The sequence below is a fragment of the Gallinula chloropus genome (genome assembly GCF_964237585.1).
Source record: "Gallinula chloropus genome assembly, chromosome: 1".
Classification (NCBI taxonomy): Eukaryota; Metazoa; Chordata; class Aves; order Gruiformes; family Rallidae; genus Gallinula; species Gallinula chloropus.
In genome coordinates, this window is record NC_140085.1 from 130,513,169 (window position 1) to 130,530,629 (window position 17,461).

The 17,461-nt window shown below is 40.3% G+C and overlaps 1 protein-coding gene across 1 annotated transcript in view; it reads left to right on the forward strand.

Annotated features, from left to right (window-relative positions):
• Positions 1-2,581: 2,581 nt before the first annotated feature.
• The window catches only part of ADGRG2 (adhesion G protein-coupled receptor G2), a gene marked incomplete at its 3' end in the record, with an annotated part of 53,370 nt that continues 38,490 nt past the window's right edge, over positions 2,582-17,461 (forward strand). Inside the window, 3 exon segments of the mRNA XM_084268408.1 lie at positions 2,582-2,715; positions 13,712-13,830; positions 15,601-16,221. Of these exon segments, the coding sequence (XP_084124534.1) occupies positions 13,713-13,830; positions 15,601-16,221 (739 nt within the window). The 5' untranslated portion in view covers positions 2,582-2,715; position 13,712.

A 17,461-nucleotide genomic window follows, 5' to 3' on the forward strand; every position in this document is an offset into this window, starting at 1 on the left:
TTCCTGGGTAGTGAAGATTTGCTCCCTTCTCTCCAAGGGAGTATCATTCTCTTAAACCTGTACCTGCCATTCCTACTAAGCATTGCACAAGCATAGAATAAAGGAGGCATTGAGCAATCTGAATTGATAACCTTTTTTCTTTTTCTTTTAATGGGACTAAAAAGTTCTTTATTGCCCACGCTTGTTCATCAGACCTGCTATGGTTTTCTTGGTAAGTGTATAGGAGTTTGCTTTTGGCTTGCAGATGAGACTGGCCTGATCCAGTGTGGTCTGAGAACTGTGCAGCTGGTGTACTAGTATCTGAGTGAACATGCACAGACTTCAGCCCAGGGACTCTTCCAGCTAAGCACAGCTATAAAAATACACTTTGGAAATTATATTCTTTCCTTTGTCCCAGTTTTCAGGGCATTACCAATGAATTCTGTTTAGTTTCTGCATATGTTACTGGACACTATCCCATTTTATGTAACACACACTTTTAAAATAAAGAGTTAGCGATATAAATTGTTTTCCTTTTCTAAGTTACATGGTATTTTCTCCTTACTCAGTGGAAAGAGAATAGGGATTTAGAGGCAATTCCCCTGCCTGAACTTACATTTCAGTGCTTGAAAATTCAGCAACTGGTTGATTTTTCTCCAGAACACGTCATTTGTCGGAGGTATTGGGTGGGCAGTGACAGACTTCCATCTATCTCTATTCGCACAAGCAACACAGCAAACTTACTAACCCTGCACTGCCAATGTGTAACCTGCCCAGGGTAAGCTGGGCATCAGTTTCCAGCCTCGTTCAACCTTTTAGCCTTTCTCTTGAGACATTGCTAAGCCACATTGGTAAAGCACGCTGTTTGTGGACGTGTCAAAGGAGCACTGAGGTAGAACCACTTGGCAAGTCTTTTCATAGACAAACAATATTCTCATATATCACACACCTAGCATGAACTTCACGGACAATTTTTCTCTTCTTCCTCATAACCTCAAACATCCACATCAGAAGTGAAGAAGACATAATTCTCACAGGCTGTGTAGGCTAGGGAAAGGAGAACATAATTTGTGGAACATGAATATTTGAGGAAGTTAATGATATCCTACTAACCAAGGCAGAGAAAGAAAAATCCCTCCTATTTTTTCCTGTGTTAGGAACTGCAAAAGCATTGACCTTGTGTTCCACTACATGCCGGCTCCAAAGCATCCAGAGACACCATCGATCCAAGCAAAATTAAACAAGCCTCTTCATCTAACCCCAGTATTTTCTGTGAAATACTGATCATCACATGGACTCATCACACCCTGTATCCTCAGGAAGACCTGCTGTTTGTGGACTTTGTAGAATTGGCCCTGTCTTATTCTTGGGGACACTGAGATGTTGCCTGAAGCTCCAAGCCTTTCCCTCAGGTTGTGCAGTGTGAACTGCTTTCCCCAGATGTGCCCTTGAGCAAGGCTCATCTCAGCAGTGCCTAGTGACCAACACACACATACAGAGCAGTTCCTAAACATTACAGCTACCTGAAGGGAGGGTGTAGAGAGGTGGGCGATGGTTTCTTCAGCCAGGTGAGAGGAGATAAGACAAGGGGAGATGGCACAAAGCTGCGCCAGGGCAGGGTCAGATCAGGTGTTAGGAAGAAATTTTTCACTGAGAGTTGTCAGGGCCTGGAACAGGCTGCCCAGGGAGGTGGTTGAGTCACCGTCCCTGGATGTGTTTAAAAACAAGGGTAGATCAGGTAATTAGGGATATGGTTTAGCATAGGACGGGAACAGTTCGACTTGATGATCTTAAAGGTCTTTTCCAACCTTGTGACTCTGTGATTATAGTCTGTTAAGCAATTAAAAGAAAATAATAATTGAAAATGTATTTTCAGAATTACAAGGAAAGATAAGGGCCGTGGCAGCAGTTTACTGCCGTCCTTCTGATGGCCAAGCGTTCACTTACACCTTCAATAATCCCAACTCACTGAAGGTATGAATCTTAAATGGAATTGGATAAAGGCTGCTAATTCTGAGAAACTGCGTGTACATTAAGTTTTAATGAGATTAAATCTGGTTTAAAGGCCGTTTTAAACACTGACCACGTAGTCCACCAACCAATTTAGCACAGTTTCATCAGTGCGGCAATTCCTACCCCCCCCCCCCCCCCCCCCTCCCTTCCCCACCCTCCACTGCAAAGAATCTCCGCGTTTTCTCCCAAGCTAGCCGGTACCGTCCGCTGCCTTCAACCTGCCCCGGGCCCGCCGCACGCCTCAGCACCCGTCCCGCCAGGCCCCACGCTCCTCACAGCGGTCCGGGTCGACGCCCGCACCCGCGGGGCCGCCGGACGGGGAGGCGCCCTCAGCCGCTGCCGCCGCCGGGCGCGCCTTGTTGAGGGGGCGCGGGGGCCACTCCCCGGCGGCCCCGCCGGCGGCCGCCGGGCCGGATTCTCTCTCGGTTTCTCGCTGCACCTCCCTCGCTTGCCTCCGCCCCCCCGGCCGCGTCCAGCGGCTGTCCCAGCTGCTGGGGCCGGCCGCCGGGTGTCTTGGCGCCCAGTGACGAGCGGGCAGGGCGGCGGGGCAGAAGCCTGAGGCGGGCGGTGCGGGACGGGACGGGCGGTCCCTGGGGCCAGGTGCGCGGCTGCTGGGCTCGCGGCGGCAGAAGCGACCGGAGGCGGTGAGCTCTCCAGGGCCAGGAAGGACCGGCAACGCGGCGGGCTGCGAAGGTCGGAATCTCCCTGAACTGCTGGGCTGAGGTGAGCGACTCCCCAGGGCCGGGCGGCAGAGGTGCGCGCCTCTGTGGGGACGGGCTTTCCCCGCCACCCTCGCCGGAGAGTCGACCGGAGTTGCAAGCAAGAAAGGTCCAGCGGGAAGCTGGCTGCGAGGCCGGCGGAGGAGGGCAGGTCAAGGAGCTTCGTTCTCCGCAGCCGAGCCCCGCAGGACCAGCTTAGTCACGGCCCCCTCAGGATCCCGCCCCTTGAATGGCACTTGTAGGTTTCGCCTGGGCGAGGGAAAGAGAGTGCGGAGGTGCTGAGCGGGGATCCCGGCTGCGGGACCGGGGCGGGCGTCGTGCGCTGACGGAGCCGTTGGCGGCCGTTAGTACTGGCGGCCGTTGGTACTGGCGGCCGGGCCGGTGCAGTGTGTGAGGCGGCGGAAAGGGGCTGCGGGGGACGCCTTCCTGAGTTCCTCTGGAGCGGGACTGCGCTTCGTACCAGGTACATTTCTCGGCGGTGCAACTGGAACGGTTTCCTTCTGGTTTCCAGCCTTATTCTAGGCACTTAATTTGCGGTGATAAAGAAAATCAGGAATGCATTTAAATCGGTTTAAACGGGAACGATTTTGAGGGAGGCATGGGTAGAGTTTGAGTGCGGTTTCCGATAAAGGGCTTGGGCAGCGTCCCGTTGGGGCTGTATTTTTAAGGCGGGGTCAGGTTTTGCCCTCACACGTTTTACATGGGAATGGGTGCTGAGAATGTATTCAGCTCAAAGGCTTTTTAGCTGCTTGTGTCTCATACAAAGTAACTTGTGTCACTGCAAATAAAATACCTTCGGAGTCTTCTGTTGTGCACAATAATTTTGAGGGTTTTTTGACTTGTCTCTTTACACTGGCCAAGTGGGGAAAGATCACTGTATAGGAAGCATCCTTTCCTATCTGCATTTGGGTTTTGTTTTGCTTTGCAAATACGTAGGTTTTCTCATTTTGTAACAGTACTGAACTGTGTTGCTTTTACTGTGGTATTGTCTTGCATTAGTTTATGTGGAAACATTGAAGAAATGGTTGTGAGCTAATTCACTAGCCTTCTAAAGGCATGCCTACCCAGCAAGTTAAATGTGTGACAAGCCTGGGCTGGTTCTGACTTACATGAAGTCAGTTATAGTAATGCTGAAACTGGGGTAGAATAAGCGTCAATGTGAGACAAAATAGAGTTTACAACCTCAGGCATGCAGATCGAAGCGTTACTTCTTTCCAAAGCGAGTTATTTGGGTATTTAAGCTCTGTCATTTGTGAAAAGTCATAACTGGCATTACATCTCTCTGCTCAAAGTAGGTTTCTTCCTTTTGCTTGCATAGGCTAACAGTGTATATCATCATCAGAAGAAAGCTGTGCAAGTTGATATTCCTCTTCTTAAGCTTTAAGCTTATGGCTTTAGCCATTCCTTCCTAAGATGGAAAGTATACTTCTGTAGCTGTTTGCATGGGGGAAACAAGCAGGATTTGGTCCTTTGGGACGTGAAATGTGTTTGTTGAATTAAACTGAAGAACAGAAAACATGTCTTTGCTTGGGAGAATCTCAAAGTGTTTGTCTTTACCGAGGAAGCACACTTTATAGCTTAGGAATAAAGAAAATCTGTGAAATGCCTTGAAAGAAGATGCAGGAGAGAAACTGTGTAGACCGCGTTTGTTCAGATGTGGACCAGGACCACAAAAACTTCTACTTACACTGCAAGCTAGTGTTATTTAATTTCTGCTGTGGCAGTCAGACACCAAGTGAACTAATATTATTAGTATCTTTATTAGTATTACTTCAGTGTCTTAAGGTAATTCTATACATCAGATGGAGTTTGTGAGCACATTTTATTCTCTTCAGTGCCTTTCAAATTTAATGTTAAACTTCTAATACATCAACAGAAATTGGCTCAAATTAGAGCCATCTGGAGAGATGTAATGTCTAAATTCCCATTCTCAAGTTAATTGCTCAATTTATACATTTTTGGCTGTGAATGCTTTTAGTCAGGTCTTCCACTAGTAACTAGGATTGGCTGGTAGAGAGTTTTGGATTTCGAGAGAGAATAACTGTTGTTAAATTTGGACAGTTTTTAGTTCTTAATATGTAACATGACCGGTGGCCTTGGCAAACACACTACAGCTTTAGAGCTGTTAGCTACACCTGAGTGTGGAATTTTACATTTTGAGTGGTATAGTAGATCAAATAATTTGAAGGCCAAAATCAGGGTAGTGCAAACAATAATCCGGTTGACTTCAACAGAATTGGCATGAATAAGGTCTGCTATTTGGCCTGAAATGTTAGCTTTCTGATAAATGGTAAGTTTAATAGTACTACTGCATGTAGGTTCATTTAAAAGATTTTCTCTTTTCTCTGATGCATGGATTTAGACAATATTATTTTGTTGCAGGCAACAGGCACAGGCAGTTGCTACTCGGCTTGTGAACAAGAAGGGAACAGAGTGAATAATGTTTATTAGATAGGTGCTTGTGATTATGAGGGTCTTACTCTTTCCAGTCATAAATTCCACATGGTATTGCAATTTGGAAAGGATCTGTGCTTGCTCTATGAAAAGATAGGTTTGTGTAACAGTACAGTAATTAATAGGACTCAGTTTTGGTAGTCTTGCATCCTTTTGTGCCAAAATACCACCCCTGTTCAGGGTGGACAAAGGATCCTTTTTAGTTGGCATTCATTCAAAGACCAAAAAATGGATGTCAGTCTCCTCCTGGCATGAATCCCATGGATTTGTCTCCAGCTGTATACCACAGGTGCTCAACCTGTGAGTGTTACTTACATCAGCTTAAGGACAGTTTTATTGCAGGTAATATGTAGAGGAACCAAATAGAACATTTTAGAAGTGTGTTTGGCAGCTAAACTCCCAGCCTCAGCATTTTGTGTTTTTCTTCTGTCATTAAAGCACTGTAGCCCAGAAATCTAATTACTGTTTTACACAACAGCTGCTTTTCAGCTAGTGCCTTATTAATACAGTGACTTTGTTCTTCCATCCTATGTCCTCTTTTGCTGGCTACTGAAGTGCACTCAGAGAAAACTGTCATTTGTAACATGACTCAGTTATTTTTGTTTGCTTTAGAGAAAACTGTAGAATGTCAGTTATACTAGATGAGACAGTGTATGGGAAAGAAATAGTTTATAAAGTTCATTGACCTGCTTAAACTATTTTTTCACTTCTTAGAATTCAATGTAAAATTACTAGAATTTATCACATTATTTCTGTTTATTTGAAATTTACATGAGATGAGTACCTCAGGTGATGCCTTAGTTACGAAAAACCCCCAACCACTCACAAATTAAGCATTGAGTATGTTCTCATTTCTGGTGTTCCTGAAAGGAATCACTGAAAAGTTAAGAGATTCATGAGTAGGTTTGCCAAAAACCCGTCAAGTTTGACAAGATGTGACACGTTTAGAAATGGTAGAACTAGCAAGAAAATCAGTGATGTGCATATGCTGATTATGAAAATGTTATTGTGCACATGTAACAAAACTCAACATCTTTTTACTGATGGGTTTTTTTATACTTTTAATTATTCTCTTAAAAATCCCCTTTATATTCTTTAGAGAAGATTACTGTGGCTGGCTGCCTGGATTAGACATCTGGGTTTCTGATAATGCTTGTCACTTAATGTGTTGAAGCCTGGGGAGTTTTGTTCTATTATTCCTTATTGATAGCCATAGTCCAAGTATTCATTTAACTTGAATTAAAGAATGCTTTGTTTACCAGCCCCCCCTTATCTGTGTTTCAGCAAGTGACCATTGTGGTTAGAGTGGTTTATTTGTAAGAAGGCTAATCACTTTTTTATAGATCTGGTGATGGTGAAAGAAGCCATGTGGAGTAGTTGCACAAAGTAAGTTTTCTGAGCTGGTATGCTTGTGGGGGCTGTGCACAGAAGTGGTGTTGGTTTAAATAAATTATTGTGAAGTTGCTTTGAAGTAATATGCTCTCTTGTGTGACCACTTTCAAGTATTTAAGAAAGACTGCTGTTGACCAGCTTGTCTCAGTTGTATTAGTCTTACCCACATGGAACTTTGACTCCCCCTCTTTCCTTAACAACTGATTAAGGGGCTTGTCCTGGCAATGGTGCCCTCTCTTTTTCCCCATGCTCTGTAGACTCAAATTCTACCCTAAGGAGGAACAGTGTTGAAAGGCCCAGAACGCTGCTCTGACATGACTCTATTTCCTAGAATGCCTTATTAGAGGACCCCCATGGGAAGACTGAGGAGCCACAGTGACTGTATTTCCTTAGACTTGTATAGAGTAGTGATGCCATATTCCTAATCAGAGATGTAGCTGGGCTCTAGAAGATGCTTGCTTCAGTCAAAACTGATGAGCTTGCTTTCTTTGGTACAATTTATTAATTCTTATCAGAAGACTGTTGATTAAAACAGTCTGAGAGACTAAAAAAAACAACCAACAAACGAACCCCAACCCAACAAGATCTCCAAGTTTTCTGGTTCTTAGCTTCTAAAGAAATTTTTAACAGCTCCAAGTGCAAGATCCAAGAGACCTGTTAAGTCCATAAAGTGAAGCTTATGGTGAAATCACAATATAATTTCTATTTAAGACTGAAGGGGAGGAGGTAGGAAATGCTCCTGTTCAAGCCAAGTGAGCATGGAGAGGAGAGTGGGAAAGTGTATGAGTGGAAACAACTGCTTGTTCTTTTTTTTTTTTCTTCTTCCTTTCCCACCACACTTACAGTAAGATGCAAAAAACTTTCAGGTATCATTTTTTAAAAGTAGGAGATTTGAAATCATGAGCTGAACAGTTTTCTTTCTGGTATGCCTAGCCCTCAGTTGATTCCTTACATTGTTCACTGGTTTAAGTATTCCAGCTTCAGAAAGCCTTTGCCTTTTCCTCTTTTTCTCTACATCAAATTCAAGTCCTTTTACTGATTATATAAAGGTTTTGCAAAACTTTGTATTTGTCTCCTTTTCTATGCTTATATCTTTGTGTACCCTTTCTCACCCTCTTCACATAGCTCAAGGTGCATGTCTAGCATTCCTTTAATCTTTTTTTCTGTGTGCCAGCTTAAATGTAGTCTGTTTGTTGTACTTTCAGTCTTTTCTGCAGAATGCTTCTTTTGTTATTTCAGCCTCCCATGAAATCTATATACCTCCATGCCACAAAGTATTGATAATGAAAATGTAAACAACCTGCCTATAGTTAAGGTCACCAAACTTGTGAGAAATAACTATTTACTACATCTCTCTTTCACCAGTACTTTGTAACTCCTTGAAGTGGAAACCTGCTCAGGTATTGTCGCTGAAGGGCTTTTTAGTTTGCTCTAGAAGATTTAATAGAGGGCATGGATAATACTGTTCTCTCAAGGGAATGGACAACATGGAAGAGGATTTCCTGAATAGTGTACAACTTTTATGAGAGCTAGAAAGACGCCTCTTGCTCATCTGTCAGGTGACTACTGGATCTGAAGAGGTGAAACATATCCAAACTGGATAAGAGGGAGCACAAACTTGCTTGAATTGTCCCCTGTTCCAGCTTGGTACTGTATATGATACGAGTTACTGTAAGATAAAAGGAAGCATCAAAAGTGCTTTTTGCAACTGGTGTCTCTAATGGAGAACTATCCAATAGGATATTACACACATGAATCTGGTTATAAACCCCTTAATGATTAAGCTTACACTTTTACATGGATCTAGTGAGAGATCTATGGCAGACCTTGGCTTACACAGCTTGGTATTTGTAAAAAAAATTTAAAAATTCTAATACCTGTATCCTGCAGGAGTTGAAAGGCTAAACAAAAGAATGGATTTCTTGGAGAGTTTTCCCTCCTGTTTATTTCTGTTAAGAACTGAACCAATGAGCTATATATGAGTTTTGTGCAAGAGTGGTGTCTGTAACTGTGGCTTGTTGCTGTCTGTAAGCCAACTTATTAAAAAGTTAAGTATTTAATATATTTGAAAACAGTAATGATCTATGTCAGGAGATGTTTGGAAGGTCCTTCAACTGCCTCCACACATTACCATTGCAGTCTCATACAAAGCTGGCATTCTACATAAAGTGACTATGTGTAGAACACAGTATGCCTGTTTTTACAGCCTTTGATAAACACTGGAGATAATTAATACAACCCAAGCTGTTATCAGATAGTAGTAATCCTATTACTGTCTTCTGGAAAAACGTGTTTAAAAAGTCCCATGGAACAACATTTATAAATCAATGGTGCTACTTCTGCTGTTAAGTCAGTGGGTACTGTAGGTGCCAAAATTCACAGTGAGCTAAGACTTTCCAACATAAGCGTCCTCCCTATTACATCTAACTTGCTCCAGCCAAAATTTAAAAATAACATTGAAACATTACTACGTTTTGGTTCCAGTCTGGAAAATAAAAAGGGTTGATGGAAGAAGTCTTGAGTCTTACATTTCTGGAAGTAGTTAGGAGGCATCAAGAAGTTCACGTACCTGGACAGCACGATGTTTCTTTTACGCTCTTGTGCTTTTTATCAGCTGGTATAAATTTGAGTAACGCAGGCTGTCACAAAACAAGAGCCAGAAGCTTACCATTCATTATTGCCATCTTCCTCCACAGTAAATTCTATAAATTTGGGAAATATTTTTATTAAAATCCAAGATTTTAATAGGGGATATCCACAAAAGTAGACAGAATGGTCTTCAAAGGGTATAAATGAAATAAATGTGACTTGAAAAAAACAGCTTGAAGTGCAGCAGTAGACAGCATGATTAGAAGCAAATGACCAAATTACTTTGGGTCACAGTTTCCAAGGTGAGTTTCTATTACCAACCAGTTATGCATTGACAGTAAGAACCTGCTCTGGCTGAAACTTGGCATAAAAGAACTAATAGTTTATGGAATTTTAAAGACTGACAGTTAGTAAGTGTTTTAATCAGGAACTGTAAAATTTAATTATAATATTCAAAATATGATGTAACAAAATACAGTACAGCACTAAACAGCGCTGTATTTACATTTTGGACTTTTCTTTGGCTTTAAGCCTATTGAAAATGCATCTGCTATAATACAAGGCAATGGGTGGCTTAAGGTAAGGCCTGTATCTCTTTGATATGTCACCCATGGGTGCACACTTGGAAAGCAGTCCACATTTTTCACACTGCACTTTGAGTGGAGCTGCACTGTGCAGTCGGCCTCCAGGCTGATGGCAGACGCATGGACTCCATCTCCTCTGCCTTGCAGTTGTGAAGGTAACAGAAGCCCGGTTTTCTGTGACACTTCAAATTCTTTTCACTGTGAATGCTGGCGACTGACTTGCTGCCTGAAGGGCTTTAAAAACATCAACTTCAAATGATGTTACTCATCTTTCAGAGATATAAAGCTGGATTTAGCAGAGTATCCACAGTAAAAGTCTCTTCTTCTAAGTTGCAGTCAGCTTACTGACCTTCATCCCTCTATTCTGACTGTACGTCTGCAGCAGACTCCCTTGTTCAGTGTTTATCTTGACTACCTGTTAGATTTCAGTAACTTCTCCTGCAGAAGCTATACTCTATGCAGGTCAACTCCTGTTGTATAAAGGACAATGTCATTAAAAAAAAAAAGTAAAATAGCATGACATAGGGTAATTAATAAGAATACAGGCTCTTTTTATACCATCTTCCTGTCTTATTTTCCAGTAACCTCCTTAATTTCCAGACAGTGTGATATTAATGCAGCACTGCAACATATGTGACACAACAGACAAAACAAACATCTAATTTTTCAAAGTATGTTTGTTAATTTAAGAAAAAGTTGTATCAATTCTAGTTTCACTTTCAAATTAATGACATAGTATATGATTGGTTGTGGAACCTGGGTACCAATGCTGCAAGATTGTCACTGGTCAAAACAGACCAGTCTTCATGGAGACCAAACAAGTGGGACCAGATCTATGCCTGAGCCTGTACTTTCTGCTTTCTGAGTTTCCATTTTATAAGGGAAAATTAATTGACAGTATAATTTTCTACTCCAGGCAGTTAGTTTTTTGTAAATAAAAGTGACTTAATTGTTATTTGACAATAGTAGGCAAGAAAGTAAAGACAGACAGCAGTATCTTTTCCTGTAGTTTGTGCATAGAATCATGTCCCACACTTGGGTGGCTCGCTAGTTCTGTCCAGTAGCTCTTGTACTTTATTAGCTCTGCTTGATTTACAAGTGAAATTTTTTCATCCTACTGCAAAAACTATGCAGATTCATGCTGGGCTCTCTGAGTCATGCTGTATTCATCTATTATAAGGAACAACCAAAATGTTCGTTTGAACAAATGAACAAAACTAATTACACATGAAAAAAAATCACTTATATCTAATTCTATAATGTCTGCATCTATATATTTACAATTAAATTACTTTTCAGGATCATTATTAAGAGAAGAGCTTTAGAATTTCAATAGAAATAAGGGTTTAGATGCACTTGAGAAGCATAATGTCCAAATGTTTTGGAATGTATCTTACAATCTTTATTTCAATAGATATGGTGAAGTCATATTTTACATCTTGCTTTTTCATTTAAAAATCTAACAAAGCTAGCAGCATATTTTTCTTTGTTAGTGCTTAAACAGCATTGTTGCAAAAAGAATCACTAATGTTATTTTCCTAACTCTTTAAATTGTATTTTTTATATGGACATATATGAACAAATCTTGAGCTAGCATAAATGTCCAAAGTCTTGCAAAAAGTGAATTGAACGGTTGCCATTTCACTTTATACATTTAAGGACTTTATGCTATTTGGGTTTTATTTGTGTCCCTGGGACCATTAATCTGCATTCATAGCTTTGAATAGCTTCAGAGTTCTTGATGTGACTGTATTCTGTCAACAGCAAGTGTTGTCCATCTCCATTTATCTTTACCTGGCGCATCTCAAGAAGAGGATAAAACCCTAAATGTGCTGAAAGTATTTGTTACATACTTTCATTTAAACACTAGGCAAATACTAGCAAACCTCACTCTGGAAGACCTGAGTTAAAGGTCTATTCAGACTCCTCGGGGCTACATAGGACTTGGGCAGAGCTGCAGGCAAAACTGGGAATTTCTTGGCTTCTGTCTTCGAATGCAGGTGTTATTTCTGGTGAATGGGGGCACTGACGTGATTGTCAGCTGAGGTGTAGAATTGAGGAGGAAAAGAAATGCAAGGACTGTAGAAGCATTCTGAATCAGTATTATGGGACACAAAGTGAGCAGTTTGCTTCAGTACTTGTTTATTAGCATTGATGGCTGAACGTGTGGGTGCCACTGAGTATTTTTGGGCTCCATCCCATTTACTTTTCAACTCTTGGTATTTAGGTAGTAAAGGCAAGGGAGATAGAACCTCTGGTTTGTTGTCTGAATATATCACTATGGATAGATGGTTTACTGTACAAAAGAAGAAATTTCCCCATAAAAATGAAGAATAGATGTGCAGCTTGGCTTTGCTTGGAATTGACCTAATTTGAGACTAGAATGGGAAACATGAGTAAGTAAAGAAAGGAAACACGGCTTTTGGATGGGCATCTCTTTTAACCCTAGTAATTTTTATTGTTGAAGTTCCAAGTATATTTAAGCATGGCATTTTTCATTGTCAGGTCCTTAGGATTATTAATGTAATTCTGGTACTTAGTTTGCTGACTGAACAACTTCATTAATACATGATTTTTAGGCATTCAGGAGAAGCAAGGTGAAGCAGGTTTGGACATGTTTCCTGTGAATCTTTAGAAAGCTATCCCACCTTTGACCTTTCTTGGGTTTTTAACTTGGTTTTGTTTGAATTTGATCAGGTCCTGTATAGGAGATTGTGTTACCTATGTCCATTGCTTTAGCATACCATTTATTTTCTCTCAGCTTTAGCATGTTTCATTTTTGCATTCATTTTATTAAATACTTTCCTCCTGCAGCACCTGTATAGGCAGATGCTGTTCATGATGTTGCCCCGATGTGACTGTTACTTCCTCAGTGTATTTCGATTCTAAGTGTAGAATCCAGAATTTGCCAAAGGAAGTGGAACGTGCCGTCATCCAGACAGGTCTGCTTCGGTGCAATCAGTAGGACCTTACTTTTGCACTCAAAAGTGTCACATCCTGTACAATTATTGAAAATGCTGGCTGGCAACAGTGTTGCAGTGCTCTAATTTTTAAAAAAGCCTTTGCTCTGTGCTTTCTACCTTACATGGGTTTAATTTATTTGCATCTACTTTTAATCAGTTTCCAAAATGTGAATTACCTAGCAACTTCACTGTTTCTCAGTTTATTATTCCAGCATTTCTCTTGGAGAGTTCAGCCTATAGTAGCCATTATATGCTAATTAATATTCAAAATAATGTAAATGCTTGCAAAAATATATTTTAGTCCTAACCTTAACATGAATTTACAACTCCTGAAAGAGATCACAATTTACATTTCCTGAAAAGAAGGGAATTTACTGCAATCTGACAGTCTGTAAGAGAATGAAGTTTGCAAGCAGTGTGAGGGCTACGCACTATATGCACACATGTACCAAACTTAGGATGGTAAAGGTGGTCTTCTGATGTCATGCCGAATACTCTGGTCTACCTTAAAGCCAATACATTAAAGATAAACAATACATAAAGCTAGAGGTAGGGACTGAAGAGATGCTTGCTTTATACCTACGGAGATTAACAAAGCATTTGGATAAGCTCTCCAGGTTTGCTCTCTGGCTGGTTTTGGTTGGGGTTTTGTTGTTGCTGTTAGTTGTGTATTTGTTTTTCAAACATTGAAAGCCTTATTTGTGCAAGGACTCATGGCCATGCTCTGATGTATTTGTGAGTCTTTGGAGAGTTAGAGCTTGAGTGAAAGTTTTTTGGTTTGTTTTTTCTTTTCATTTCAGCAAACAGCACTTTCTTTCTTGGTGACTTTGGCAAACTGTCATTTGGCAATACTCTACAGTGTTTGTGCATTTCTGTACTATATATACCCAGTAGTACAACAGGGTTGAAAAGTTTTACACCCTTGGGTTGGAAACATAATTTGTCACAATATCTACACACCTGCATGTTTTCTGATCACTGTGGTTTATTGTTTGGTTTTGTTTTTTTTTTCTTCTAGAATGGTTGCCTGGGGAAAACAGCACTGCTGTGTTGGCAGAATAGAGGATATTTTCTTGAGATTCAGGATTGTTCTAGCAGTCCTTCTACTTCATTTGTTCCTGGCAACAGCAGCTAAAGGTAAGACAATTTTTTCCTGATTTATCTAGTGTTGGTATTCTAAATAAATAGCATTAGTCTTGATGAATAGGACTTCTGAATATGTTCAAAATAGGCAGGTTTCCACCCTGTGGAAATCAAGAGGAAAAACTGCCATTAACAAGAAATGAAACAGTTGGTGCTTAGCACTTTGAATATACAAATCCTGTGTTCACAGTGTTTGTTTTCATTAGTAACTTCTTTTCAGCTGTGGATGAACATAGCATAAACACAACATGAATAACAAGACAAATGACTATTTTGCTGGTTTTTTTAACTGGAAGTGTTAGTTTTCAGAATGTGTTGTTAAATTTTTTATACTGTTCTTACACAAAGACCACGAGGTCCTTTGAGCTTCACTCAGTTCATATATGAGCATAGGACGTCTGCGTTGCCCCTAGCTGTAGGTACAAATATGGCTAGGGAAAAGGTAGTAAGGTTCAAAATGTGTACTAGGAGTGAGGTATTTGAACTTGACAGTCTATGCTCTTTATATGAATGAAAAATAAATTCATAAGATTCTTGTATAGACTAACTGACATGGTGATGCTTTTGTATGCAGTACTTTAGAATGAGCAGTTTGTGTTTTATTCATGGCTATTCTGTAAGCTGGCAGCTACAAGTCTACCACTACGCTGGACCTCAACTGGTACAGATAACAGTGGCTGTCATTTGTAAAACTTCTTTGGATACATTTATCATGATGGTAATGTGCATGGAATGTTAAAAAGTTAGAATTTTTTATTACCATGTACTTAATGGCTAGGTTTAGAAAATGCCTCCTGTGTTGTGCATCTTATTTTTCTCTAGAAGGTTGTCATTTCTTGCAGTTAAATTGTACCTAGTAAGTATGCCTGCTTAATGACATTGTACTGGCAATGAAACTTCATAGGTTTACAGACGAGACTAATTCCAATTCTAATTTTCCAAATGTAGTAATTTTCATAAAATCAAGTTTTTATTGAGACAGAATTTGAGATTCAAGCGATAAAACTCGTACTAAACGGTGAGGTTCTTTGCTTCACATTTTAAAAATTCTCGGCAGAATCAAGTGAACCCGTGGAGAAAGTCTAAGTTTTTAAACTTTTATAAAAAAACAGTTATGAGCTGTAGGCAGAATACATTAAGATACAAGACTCTTATGATGTCATTTTAATGCACTGTAGCGAGCCAGATGTGTTACAGGTGGCAAACACTTGCAGAGAAATTAATTATTGTTGTTACTGGTTAAAAGCCAGATTGTGGCTATTTTCCACCTTTCCTGCTGAAACTCTGCCAGTATAGAGCAGAGGATTCAAAAATCTCAGGGTTGGAAAAACGTGGCATGGGGAAACATGATCTTGTTAGAGAAGGAGGAAGCAAGTTTGGGACATGAGAATGCAGTAAGGGTTATAATTTTTTCCCCTATCTATTAAAGGCAAAATACCTGTGCTGTCCTGGGAATAGGAACCAGGATCTGTGATTCTCTTTATGCCTCCCACTTACTGTTCATTAAGACTGCCTTAGAGATCTAGATGGTCATCCTTCATCTTGTGCATGAGCTCTACTTCAAAGCTTTCATGAGCAGATAGGATTTATTGACTGCCTCCAAATTAGCTTCCATACCACAAAAAAAGCAAAGGATTCTTAATGTGTTGTTTTGAAAAATCTTAGGCAAATACTTAGGAACAGTACTATATGGAAGAATAACATTCATATAGAAGATCCTTCTATAAACAAAATAATTTTACAAAACACCATTTCTTTATTTAGATCAGGAGGATTTCCTAGGACAGTATAAAGCCGTCTTTAAGACTGCATGCGAAGATCCTTGGATTATGTCACCAAGAATTTCTCTGCGTCCCTTGAAAGAATTCATTGTCTGTGTGCACCTCAAGCTATACTCCTCAAATAGTCCCTGGACAGCATATGTATACAACCAAGAAACACCTCACACCAATCCCTCTGCCAGTAAGTTTGATCTTGGCCTTACAGGAGATCATGGTAAACTGACAATATGGTTGTTTGGAAATCAAATAGATATAACAGCAAGACTTCATGAAAATGTTTGGAACAATATATGTATCCAGTGGAAAAGTGACGATAAGGAGATGAAGCTATTCATAAATGGAACAAAAAAAGCAAGCAGAAAACTAACTGGGAAAGTTAATTTGCCTGGAAAAGGGCAGTTCTTACTTGGCTGTTCAAAGCTGCCAGGTACAACAGCTATGTCACCTAACCGGGGTCTGACTGGGGAGCTATACATGTTCAGAATGTGGGATAAAGCAAATATAAAGCAGTCTTTGGACTGTGAAGATAGTGGTGTTATACGCTGGAGAAAGGAGGACTGGGTCTATAACAAGACAGTAGAAGAGGATAACTCTTTGGCATGCGGTAAGTACCATTACATTCCTGTTTTTAAAATAGTGTTTTTGTTAAAAGTTGATCTGAACATGTCTAACATTCTCTCCCAAATTTCATAATGGTTTTGTCTATTAGTAATTTCTGGCTAAATACGTAATTTACCAGCTTTTATACAAATGCAAAAAGTACAGCCTCAATCCTTTAAAAACTTTCAGCTTACTTCAACTTTTGTGTCTGTCCGCTGTCCATGTAATACTAATGCAAACAAGATGCATCCAACTAAAACTCCTCGGCGTATTAGGGCTTTATATCGATACAATCTTAAAAGAATTAATTTACATACCTTCTGTTCAGGGAATAGAGGAAGGTGTTGCTGGTCCTCTTCAGCACATTTGCTAGGCCAGACCTTCAACAATTGCAGCTTTTCACTGCTTCACTGGCACATTCCACCAGCTTTAGCTGGTATGATCTACATCTGTAAAGACCACTGGAGGCTCATTTTTGTTGTTTCTGCATCAGTAGTGTTTTCCTATATTAAAATGGCTAAATGGTTTCTCATACATTTCTCAAAATTCCTCTCTACCCTGAAAAAGAACCAGATTTTCTTTTTTAGGGAAGTTGAGCTAAAGCAAGAGAATAATCTTTCTAGCTTCTGCTACTGTATTTGTTGACAAGAAAGGCAAACTTGGATCAGGCTTGGGTGGGAATGCAATTTATCAACGATATTGAATAATATTACCCATTAAGGCCTGAAGAGATTCTATGGTGACTAGGTCAATTGGTTCCTAAAATTCTTACCGAGCATAGGTGCTTCAGTTAAACCATGGCATCAATCTTAGTCTTCATTGCCTCTACACTTAAAAACTGCACCTGTTTTGTGCAGATGAAAAAATAAAATCTATGCAATGTTACAGTCACTTCCCAGCTAGGTAGATTAAAAGTGTCTTAGTGAGGACATTAAAATAAGGTGACTGGATTTCTTTTTCTGGGAGAGGAAGAAATGTGTCAAACCAGTACTCTATAACTCACAGAGTATGCCTCTGACACTGAGTTATGATAAATGAAATGCTACTGCTGTTCTGATGCTGTAGTTGGGAGCACATCTCCAGTGGGTTGTGTGATTTGGGAGAGGAGCTAAGAAAGGATGTCTGTCTTTTGCCTGTGTGTGGCAGCTTTTGAAAGAAAAGAGTCCTAGGGTAGAAAGGGGGAATACTCTGGCTGTCAGACAGAACTTTGGTACAAAGGAAGTCTGAAAGAGATCCGTCTGGAT